At 46.6% G+C, this 11,624-nt stretch overlaps 1 protein-coding gene and 1 long non-coding RNA gene across 2 annotated transcripts; both read left to right on the top strand.

Annotated features, from left to right (window-relative positions):
- Nucleotides 1–2,733: 2,733 nt before the first annotated feature.
- On the top strand, nt 2,734–11,421 carry LOC135902273 (uncharacterized). The gene is made up of 3 exons (XR_010564467.1): nt 2,734–2,824; nt 3,239–3,528; nt 11,303–11,421. It is a non-coding gene; the product is annotated as an uncharacterized lncRNA (long non-coding RNA).
- Nucleotides 6,726–8,662, top strand: LOC135902272 (uncharacterized). Its single transcript, XM_065432255.2, has 2 exons — nt 6,726–6,782; nt 7,611–8,662. The coding sequence occupies exons 1-2, from the start codon at nt 6,726–6,728 to the stop codon at nt 8,625–8,627; spliced, it is 1,074 nt and encodes a 357-aa protein (XP_065288327.2). The 3' UTR covers nt 8,628–8,662.
- Nucleotides 11,422–11,624: the final 203 nt, after the last annotated feature.

Here is an 11,624-nt window from a genome sequence, read left to right as displayed (position 1 = left end):
TAAAGCCCTTTCTGCGCCGTAAATTGAGGAAACATTGGCAAGCAGAGTGGGATACACAAACATTGAACAAGTTACATATTATAAAACCAAGATTGCGGAATTGGATAAGTGACAAAACAGCACGGTACAAAGAAGTACTTCTTTGCCGATTAAGAATAGGACATACTTACAGTACTCACTCCTACCTCTTAACTGGTGGGGAACCTCCTACTTGTAGTAGGTGCGGCGATGGCCTGACTGTCATCCATGTTCTTATCCAGTGCCCTGCAATAGAAACGGAGAGGAAAAAGTATTTCCCTTCTGCATATCGCGAAAATATACCTCTCCATCCTGCATTTTTTCTTAGTGACGAACCGTTTTTCAAACTGCAAACAGTCTTAGATTTTTTAGACGAAACTGACATCCTGAAAATCATTTGGCCAGGAAATTTTAACACGTGATTACCAGCCCTTGCATTCGAGGGCCGTCTTGATGATTTAATGTAACTGTTGTCTCGTTTTCGTATGTTTTTTATCAAAACACAACTGCCATCGTTCACGTCCATAATTAATCAGTGTCATTGTTTTACTAGCTATATATTGACGTCATCTACAGCGAAAGTTTTTAGGCCCTTATACAGCCATGTCACACCTACCATAATAAATTCACTGTCCACCCCATTCAGAATAAATCCTTTAAATTACCATTTGTCATGGCGCTCTTTGGCCATAACTGGCCCTTGCGCCATTAAAAACCACATATCATCATCATCATCATGCACACAGCAAGGGCATGAGATCCTACAACTCCTGAATCTCTTCCCCCCCCCCCCAAAAGAGCTACCAAGACAGTGAAAATTCCGAGAGACATTAGGAACAAACTGGTCATTGCACCAATCCAGAAGGACATGAGAGGACACAACAAGGGACGCCGACGCGCACGCGCAGAATCCCTTCAGAAAAGACTAGCAGGCAAACCGGCCGCGTATGTGGACGCGTCGCCTGTGGCGAACGGCACATATGCGACAGCGGCAGTGGGCGGAATGGGGCGGATCCTCAAAATTGAGGAAGTCGCAGCGAGGTATTCCTGGAAGCGGAAGAGGCCGCCATTGATAGCGCAAACGCAGTCGCAGTATCGGACTCAAGGTCAACGATCAAAAGCTTCAGATCGGGCCAAGTAAGGCATGTTAAAACCGCGTGCTCTAGTGCTGTGCCCAGACATGACGTAAGTGAGACAGGGCGGAGATTCTCCAGTTGCAGCATTTTTCCTGGTTTTGGGATAAAGAATATGACAGTATCCTTCCATGGCAGTTCCCCGGCGCGCCACACCTGATGGCTGCTTCTAACTGCCCGCTCATCGAGGTTGCGCAGAATTTTATTTGTGACGCCGTCCAGCCCCGCAGCCGAGGTGGTTTTTTGGCCGGCGAGCGCAGCTCTCAATCTCAGCCTCGGTTATGTCGGCATCTGTACTCTCATTCGCTTCGCCAGTGTACTTTGCGTACGCCCGCTCACTTCTTTCTGTACTAAAACAGCGGCCCGTGAGCTCTTGTATGATCTCTTCCTGCAAGGCCAGATGCGCCCGATTGACCTTCTTGGCCGTTGCCCCTCTGCTACTATCGGGATCCAGCAAATGTCTAAACAAGAACCAGGGGTTCTTCGAGCCGAGCTGGCCATTTAGCCTGTTGCACAGCTGCATCCATTGAGCCGAATTTAGCTCGCGTAAGTATTCCAGTACTTCCGCCTCAGCCTGGGCCAGTGCTAGTTTAAGTCGGTGGTTATGTTTGTGTACTTCGTCCATTCTGCACAGAGAGTCTGCTGCTTTTCCCAGAGTCTGATCAGCTTAGAGTCGGGCCTGTGGCCATCTTCCTCGGTGGACGCCTCGACCGTGGCTTCTTCTGCATGCTGGGGGACTTGTGTCGTCCACTCGTTTAGGTCTTTAATCTTCGTTGCTGCCGGACGGCTGCGTTTGTATTTAAATTGGTCCTACTTGGTATGTTTGACCGGTAGTTTCTTTTTTATTATACCCCGCTGCAGGTATTCTAATGTCCATGACCTAATGCTCACTGCCCAAATTGATGCCTGCAGTGGACCACGCCGCTCCCTCCACTTGGCGGACGAAGGTCAGATCGGGAGTGGTGTTTCGTGACACGCTGTTGCCAATGCGTGTCGGCTGCGCGGGATCTGTGAGCTGGCTCAAATCGTGGTTGTAAGCCCAATTCGCTATCGACACTCACTTCTTCGTATTTGGCGGGTCGCCCAGATGGTATGGCTTGCATAAAAGTGTCCCAGGACGACAAACTGAGCTTTCTCCGCCTCTTTCCTGGTTTTTCTCATGATTGTGGATAAGGGGATAGTAATGCACTTTAGCGTGCTATATATGTTTATTACACAGAGACATTTATGCTTCCTGTTTCTGGGCATTAGCTGCACAAAGTGTAGTGCAGATTTTCCATTTCTAAGTCGATTTTCAATTTGCATTGCGGTAATGTTTCGATGCACAGCATTGGTTGTTCTTGCACTCGGTTTCTTGCTTGTCGAGAGCTCATTAAAACAGGTATAGCCCATTATTTTTATTGCCGATTCTATTTCCTGTAGCGCGATGACATCAACCTTGGAGTCGAGGTCCGCCATTGCGAACTGCGGCGCTGCCCTATTTTTGGCAAACGACCTGCAGTTTCACTGTAATGCCCTAACTTGTTCCGCCATCACATCTGCGGAATACCATGGCCCTGGCCTCGGGCGCATCTGTGGGGATGCCGTGCCCGTCGTGAGGTCGTCCTGCGTGAGTCGTAGCCATGTTCAGCGGTGGAAGCGAGGATTGTGGAGTCTCTGTGCTGCTGCCGAAGGTGGGTAGCATGCTGATGATTTTGGTTTTAAGCACGTCATGGAAGGCTTTGAGTGTTTCTCGCATTATACACACTGCATTGTGTTGAATCTTTCTTCTATGCTTTTCACTAGGCTTGTCATTGTTTGTACTAGTGCTTCGACTCTTTGTTCTTCGAGGCTGTTCACGGGTTATGCAGTGAATTCTATATCTTCCGTTAGTTTATTCTTAGCGTTACGTGCCTTATCCACCTCCATGCTCGCCTCTGCGTTCCTGTGTATGGATGCGGCAGTTTCTCTAGCTGTAGGTGTTACCCGGATGGGCACGGGATTTTATAGCGCTCATATTTTATTGTTAGCGGCTGCTAGCTGTTTTCTGAGCTCCTTTATCTCTGCGGCTAGCTCTCTTACCGTTTCGTTGACTTCTTCTGCGCTAGGCTTTCTCCCCCAGTCTGTGCTGGAAGCAGGGGACTGCCACGCCAATCGCGGTGTTTGTCCGTGCTGGACCCTGGCCAGCGATGTTGATCGGTTGGTCCCGCGGCCGTGGCTGGAGGAGCGACCGCGTGCTGCGACCGTCTCTCTGCTGGAAATCTAATCTCAGGAGCTCGAGGGGACTTGCTGCTCCGGAATTGCGTCTTGCCGTCGGTCTTGCGTCACCTTGGTCCCTCGTATGCCTCGTACCGCGTCCCTGTAACCCGTGTTCTGCGGGCTGGACTAAGGCGCCGAGGTAATGTGAGTCGTGCGCTCCTGTTCACTGGCTTGTCGCGGACTGTGCTGTTTCTGCTTGTCGTTGCTGCTGTGATGTTCTACTTGGGAATAGTACTTAAGCTTACAGTTCCTACCACCGGTGGGGTAGCCGCCCTTACATACTATGCACCGAGCTATGCATGCGGGCTTGGTGCCCCACTGCAGTGTGGCGTGTGTCTCATCACATCTCTTGTATTTTGCCTTTCTTTCTTGGGGACACATGTCCGTTCGATGGCCTACTTTCCGACAGTTGAAACAGGCTTCGATGCGGTCCCCGAAAGAGCAAACGCCGACGTGGCCGGACTACGTAAGGTACGAGCTCCTTACGTAGTCCGGGCGGACGGCCCCGGCAAATATCGCCACAATGTGTTTGGATTTCCCCAGGCGTCTGGCTCCGACAATCTGGGTGCCCTTATTTCTGGCTCTTAGTTCGTCAAAGATGGCTGCATCATTTTCGTCAGAACGCGCGTGGTACAGTATCCCTTTGGTAGAGTTCTCAGGCGCCGGAGCATAGGCAAAAACGGTTATTTCTTGCTGCCCGATTTTGATGCCTTGCAATCTGATGTATCCGTCAGCCCTATTCGGAGACGGGGTGCTAGTCAGCGCCGTATTGTTGGTATGGTGCACCCGGAGCTGATCTTCGGTGACGACTTCGGCGGAATTCACCTGCGTCGCAGCGCAGACTGCTTTAAATAGTTCTGTCGCACCGTAGCTTAACAGGCTGACTGCTGTTGGCGGTAGGAGGATGATTTTGTCATCTTCGGGCAGAAGTCTCGGCAGCGGCTTACGTTTAGGGAACGGTGGCGGCCTGGCGCGGAACCAAGGACTCGCCCTCTCACAGTGCACGGAGCCCGTAGCGGTAGCGGTCTGTCTCGTTTCCGTCTCGATTCCGTGTGATTAGCGTGCGCACCAGGGCTGCGCCTCCAACTTCGTCCAGCTCCCACTGTGATACTCGTCTTCGGTAATCTTCTCACCATCTACGACCACTTCCATTACTGAAGGCTGCGTGGTTCAACGGACCGCGCGGTGGACTTCCGCCGCGCCGGCGCAACGGTTTGGGACGGAGTGTACGGGCGACTCCAACCACGCTGCCGTTAGGGCTAGCGTGGCGGGTCGGCGAGGCAAGGCTTTCTTTAGAGACGCAGATAAGAGTCTGACTTGCCCTGTGGTTGACACCTGTCGATGTGAGACGATCTTCCAATGCGTCCTTTGTAAAATTTCAGCGCACAAACGGTGATCATGCGGCGGAAACACCCAGAGAACGACGGCCATGGCATAAAGCTCTCCCCTCAGCCAGTGTGTAACACTTCACGAAGGGGATGGTGGCGATATATATATATATATATATATATATATATATATATATATATATATATATATATATATATAAATGGGCATGTTTAGATAAGAAGGGTAATCGAGGTCCCATGACCATTTTTTGTTTTCAATGAAATTTTTATATCTGATGGGCAAATGTGTCCACACAAAGGAATGAACCTTAGTTCTGCAAGAAACTTCGTAGTTTATCTCGGAAAACAATCGTATGTCACAAGCGGTGGAGAACGTCGTTCTTGCCACTTCGCAAAGTTGCAAGTTTGGAGCCTCACTGCATGCACAATAATTTGTTTCCGCACATAAGTACTTTTTCGTTACCTCTTTGCAACGCGTACCATATGAGCGAAAAAGATATACTTTGTCTTGCTGTGTCAATCTTCTAAATAAAAAATGGCAAACTTCACTTCCCGAGCTACGCGGTGCAAAAAAGGCACCTTTCAGGGCAGCCTCAGGGCAAGATGCGTAAAGATATCCACACTTAATCTTTTTCTCGGTATTTTCCAGCTACCTTTACTCACTTTAGGCAAGTTTTTTAGCTCTACACTTGACAGATATTTTTGAATATGGCCTCAATTTTGGCCGAAGTTCAAAAATATCTGTCAAGTGTAGAGCTAAAAAACTTGCCTAAAGTGAGTAAAGGTAGCTGGAAAATACCGAGAAAAAGATTAAGTGTGGATATCTTTACGCATCTTGCCCTGAGGCTGCCCTGAAAGGTGCCTTTTTTGCACCGCGTAGCTCGGAATTTTGGCCGAAGTTCAAAAACGTCAAAAAAGTGGCAATTTTGACTTGGATTTAAACAAAAAGCATCATCGAATTTCATTAAAATTTGCCTGATGAATCCTCAATACTCGATAATATTAGGGTACCGAAGAAGTGTTGCATTATATTGTTTTAATGTATGGAAATGAATACATAACTGAGTTCATGATTTCAATCCCTACGATTGCTCAGTATCTTCTCTTAGTATGCGCTATCGTGAGAAGTAGTATTGTCTTTTTGCGGGTAACTTTTAAACGCTACAGTTGCTGAGTTCATAAGTGTGATTTTTATGTGTTTTTTTTTTCTCTTACAATCAAAGGTCTAAAGCTCCTATTCGCTTTCGTACTCTTCTAACAGTGGGACTTAACTTACTGTAAGCATATTTGAGAACGTTATTTTGGAGTGACGTGTGGTTAGTGGTCGTTTATGCAAACATTTAACGCACCCGTCGCTACTCTCGAGATGCCTTTAACGAGTTGCCACCGCTCCATGGATGAACCGCGCTTGGCAGCCGCTCCTATAGCTATACAACGCCCGGAGCGACCCTGAATTTCATAGCACCATGTGTGTCGCCACCGCACCGAGGCTTTAGCCGCCACTATCATCGTTCCATCGCAACGCACCGAACGCCTGGCAGTTATACCTCAGCCTTGGACCTTCGACCGAGACAGGCCCGATGAGCGGACGTTGTTTGGATCTCGAGTTTCGTGTGTCGTTTTGCAGGCCTGCTAGACGGTGGGGTCGTTTTCTGTACTCACGTGGCTTCTCTGCGCTCGAGGGCTCCCACGACAAGCATACTTGGTATCTCAGTCTCAGCTCGTACGCCCGACTGAACCAGCGTCAGTGTCGACGGCGGGCAGCCTGTGTTATAAATCCATCCATCTGTCCATCTCCTCATTTTGGAAAAGCAGCCCTGGGCCCTGCATCCGTCACCTGCTCTTCTGTCCCACGATAATCTTCGGAAGCGGTGAGCTTTTGCATTCATGAAGAGATTTCCGCGGCGAACGTTTTGTGCCGACTACTCAAAAAGGCACAAACGGAGAATTGACAAAGGACGTAATTTTCGCAGTGTAAAGACACTCAATGTCGCTGCTCTCAAAAAAGTCCTACTTCCCGAAGAAGCTCTCCGAGTACGAGAAAGTGACTTCATCTGGCAGAATTGTTACCGTCGGTTCAAGGAAGACATAGATAATATGCAGGCAGAGTCGACCGAAACATTCGAAGAATTCCGCCCTGGAGAAGAAATCGTAGAAAATTTAAACTCCAGTGTCAGCCTTACCTCCGAAATCTCGCCCCTAAAGCCACCGAGCGCTCTAAAAAAAACGCCTCAGACTTTCCTACGCAAAGCGAAAGCAGGAGGAGGTGCCGAGAGCTATGGTGACGAAAATACGATCAGGGATACAGGCAGCATATAATATCCCAGAGACTTCGCGTGCGCCGCAAGAAAAGTGTGCGCAATGCAGCAGGTGGGAAGACAACCTACATGCTGCCTACAATAGGTGTACGTCCTTTCAAGAGCGTTGCCAGCTGCTGACGCTGCTACCATACAACGTAACTGTGAAATATGTGCAGGAAGTTATTCCAGAGGCAACGAGGTACGTTATTCAAGAATCGAAGAAGATGGTGGATGAAGAAGGCGTATGGTCAACACAGGAGCGATATACAAGACGTAAGCTACAACACGAAGACATTACCACCGTTTTAGAATATTACACCATGGATGAACTCGATTGCTCTAGACAGACACCGAACAAAAAGGATGTTATGAGAATCGAAAAGGAGGGAGAGAAGGAATGGGTACCTAAACGGTTCATGACGCGGTCCTTGCAAGAAGCATTCCGCCTCTACAAGCAAGCTCACCCTGCCTCCCAGGTTGGCCTCACAAAATTCATATCCTTGCGTGCTAAGTGGGTGAAATGCTCGCCACAGTGGCAAGTGTGTCTTTGCGTGTGCTGTGCAAACTTTCAGTTGTGCCTAGTGGGACTGCAGAACGCCTCCGGAAGGTCGCCTTCTCCCGATGATATGCAGAGTCTCTGCGTATGCCAGCAACCTACTGCGTCATGTTTCCTCAGGAATTGTGAGCACTGTCCGCAAGATGGCATTTTCACTTTGGAAAATTTTGATATGAGCAGCGAGGACGAGGTGTTGATTGCTTCATGCGAATACGGTGAGCTAGTTAAAAAAACTCCGACCGCTTCATCAGTTATGAGAGAATTCCTAACAATGACCATGAAATGGATTCCCCACAACTATATCAGATCTGTGCAAGCAAAAGCAATGCCTGAAGAAAAACAGAGATGCGAGAGAGGTGCAATTGTTTTGCATTTTGATTTCGCCGAAAACTGGACAGTTGTGCTTCCAGACGCAGTACAAGCGTACCATTGGCAGAAAAAGCAGGTCACCGTGTTTACCTCCGTTGTCACTTCAAGAAAGTCGACTCGGAACTACGCCGTTATTTCCGACGATATGTCTCATGATTCAGCTCATGCATGTTTGGCTCTGTCAAAAATCAAAGCACACCTGGAAGACAACGCGCCAATCTACACCAAGATAACACATGTGAGCGACGGGGCTCCCGCTCACTTCAAGAATAAATATCAGTTTCATGAGCTACAACGCAGTGAATGTCAAGAGACGAAATGGATGTTTTCGGCCACTGGACACGGCAAAAATGCCTGCGACGGCGTTGGTGGGCTTGTGAAACATCAAGCATCACACCACAACTTGCGGAACCCTGCAAGTGAGGCCATACAAACAGCCAGCGGCTTCGTGGACGCAATTCAACGAACGCTAAAGAATATCACCATTCTGGAGCTCCCACAGAGGGAGCTTGCAGACTTTCGCGAAATGAAGAAGGAAGAATGGAATACGGCAAAGAAAGTGCCTGGAGTTCAGACACTCCACATGTGGAAGTACGTTCAATCAAATGAAGGCAGTGCATCCTACGTGGCATCCACCGCTGCTTCGGAATGGAAGAGACTGTGATCTGGTTTGTGCTTCGGGCTGGACAATGTAATGTGCGCATACCGAAGTCAACTGCTGCCGTTGATTTCTTGTTACGATTTTCTGAATTGCAATCTGCACATAAAGTGGCACACCATTTGTAAATTATGTCCCGATTAAAACTCCTGCTTATTAAAAACCTTGCAGATAAATTGTCCCCCTCAGAAGACGACGTTTTGTCTCCTGACAGTGCCCTGTCGAACCATTGAACACAGAGGTAAACAGGTGCAGGTGCGGAAACGTCGGCTTCATAAACACATTAATATTCATTCTTATATATAAAAACTTTTCTAAGCACCGATAAATGATCTAATATTTTTAAAGAATCGATTACATACCAATGTAACTTACGATGATAAATTAGGCAATGCAAAAAACGTTTGACCGCCGCCAGCCAGTTCTTGACACATCAGGTGAAATAGCGCATTTATTCCCATTTTGACGCATCAAGAACGCCGCTAACAAGCGAGTAGAAGCTCTACAAACATTGAGGATGGTTCGTATATTGTGGTAAATAAAATGTAACCAAGTTCAGGGAGTGATAAAACAAATTTGTGAGAGTTACTATTTCTAAGAGGCAGTAATAAGCAACTCTAGATATCAAAAACATGAATTCAGTTTTGTATTCATTTTTATACTTTAAAACATTATAAGGCAATACCTTTCTGGTATCTTAAAATTAACGTTTATTGAGGATTATTCAGACAAATTTTAATGAAATTTGACGATGATATTCTTTTTTTAATCGAAGTCAAATTTTTCACTTTTTTGACGTTTTTGATCTTCGGCCAAATTTGAGGCCATATTGAAAAATATCTATCAAGTGTAAAACTACAAAACTTGCTTAAAGTGAGTAAAAGTAGCTGGAAAATACTGAGAAACAGATTCAGTGTGGAGATCTTTACGCATCTTGCCCTGAGGCTGCCCTGAAAAGTGCCTTTTTTGCACCAAATAGCTCCGGAAGCGAAGTTTGGGATTTTTTATTTAGAAGATTGACAAAGCGAAAAAATATTTTTCTTATTTGTTCGTATAGTATATGTTGCAATACGATAACGGAAAAATACTTATGTGCGAAGAAAATTTATTGTGCATGCAGTAAGGCTCCAAACTTGCAACTTTGCGAAGTGGCAAAAACGATGTTCTCCACCTCTTGTGACATACGATTTTTTTCCGAGAAAACTACGAAATTTCTTGCAAAACTAAGGTTCATTCCTTTGTTTCGACACATTTGCCCATCAGATAAAAAATTTTCATTGAAAACAAAAATGGTCATGGGACCTCGATTACCATTCTTATCTGAACATGCCCATATATATATATATATATATATATATATATATATATATATATATATATATATATATATATATACATTGCACTTGAAGAAACTTCATGTGACCTCGAAGAATTGAGCGCTGACGGCGTTATAGAGTATACACAAGACCTCATAGTAGGAGACAGATCAAATTCACTGCCTGAGTCCTCTCGATGGTGTAATCTTCCTTCGTGGAATAGTCGCATACTTGGCTATCACTAATACTGTTTCACCTTTCCAGCGAAACTGCAGTCTCTCTCTCTCTCTCTCTCTGTGAGTCTGAATATAAGCGCTGCTGCGCATGACTGCTGTTGATCCTGATTTCGAGTGAACCCGGGTTGGCCTCATTTCGGTTACTGAGTCATGAATTATTCAACGATCCCCATCTATCATGCACCAAAACTTTACAAAGAGCAGTTGCATTACTCGAAGAAAGACTACTGCATATTGTTTCTAATACAGTGGAATAGCCGCCACTAATTCTTTTGTTACTGAGATTTAATTCGGTGTTTGCAATTTATTACCCAACTCGAAAAGTTTCTAAGCGTCAATGAGGCATTTGTATACACGTACCCCAAGATGACATCTAACTGCGGTGTTTTCAGCGACGTACTAATTGCGTACAATTTTTCCCGACCGGCAAAGAAACCTCACGAAGTATGAAAAATGCCACGTGAGTGCACTCCCACCTGCATCATAAAGCAGAGCCCTCAAATAAGCTGATTTAAAGCAACTGCATTGCCTGCCGCAAACCCAAAGAGACAGCGCATCACCTTGATAATGGTACGGAAGGAGCCCCAACAGCATGTTTCGCTTCTTCGCGGATATTCCTTCCTCTCATTTCTACGTCAGACTTACTATCCGTATCTCAGCGCCGACTGATCACATCATAACAAAAGCTCCTTGATAACACGGCCGAATCGCCCCTCTGGCCACGTACGAAATGCGAGAAGCAATTTAATAGGCACAGAATGTTTCAAGATGCCGACTCTGTTCGCGCCGCATTGAAAGAGTGCGCGCAGCTATATTTCGTGCCAGAGATTTGCTTCGAACCAAACCCAAATTATAGCGACCGTTTATTTTTCATGAAAGTGTACACATGCTGCAAAAACAGGTTCGTGTCCAAAAATTAAAGCGAAATAAACACACCGGGAAGCGACCAGCGTGGAAAGAAAAGGCAAAAACGACGCGTTCAAGAAAGTATATGAAGCTATAAAACGACAGACACCGACCAAAAGAAGTGCTAAAAATGAATAAATTTTTAAGACCTTTCGGCTACGCTACGTAAGCCTTGCTTACAATGGGTTGACGGAACGTTCATGGCAGCTTATGTATTTTTCAGCACGTAACGTAAGCAGCAGTCCGACTTGGACCGCGTGCATGGCGATCTCCCGGCAAGCGGCCATCCCCGTCGTTTTTGAGTGCTGTGGAACGCCGCCTGTTCAATTCCGTCCGACCGGCGAACACCAGACCAAGAAAGCGTGACGCCATACCCTACGTCCCTGGGATAAGCGAAACCTTAGAGAGTTTTAGTATAGCGTAAAACCCTTGCGTTAGCGTTAGCGTGCGACGCAACGCTAACGCAAAGAAAGACTGCATTGCGCGGCACAAGGTAGTGTTTTAGAATAGCGGAACGGAGAAAAGCGTTAACGTTAACGCAAACA

Source organism: Dermacentor albipictus, chromosome 6 (assembly GCF_038994185.2).
Source record: "Dermacentor albipictus isolate Rhodes 1998 colony chromosome 6, USDA_Dalb.pri_finalv2, whole genome shotgun sequence".
Taxonomy (NCBI): Eukaryota; Metazoa; Arthropoda; class Arachnida; order Ixodida; family Ixodidae; genus Dermacentor; species Dermacentor albipictus.
The sequence above is the reverse complement of the archived record's forward strand: the minus strand, read 5'-3'. Positions and strand labels throughout refer to the sequence as shown.

Excerpts from the sequence above, each read along its gene's own strand:
- LOC135902272 (XM_065432255.2), top strand. The coding sequence starts at position 6,726 with ATGTCGCTGCTCTCAAAAAAGTCCTACTTCCCGAAGAAGCTCTCCGAG. Across the intron at positions 6,783-7,610 it reads AGCTCTCCGAGTACGAGAAA|TTGTGCCTAGTGGGACTGCA; the intron begins GTGACTTCATCT and ends GCAAACTTTCAG.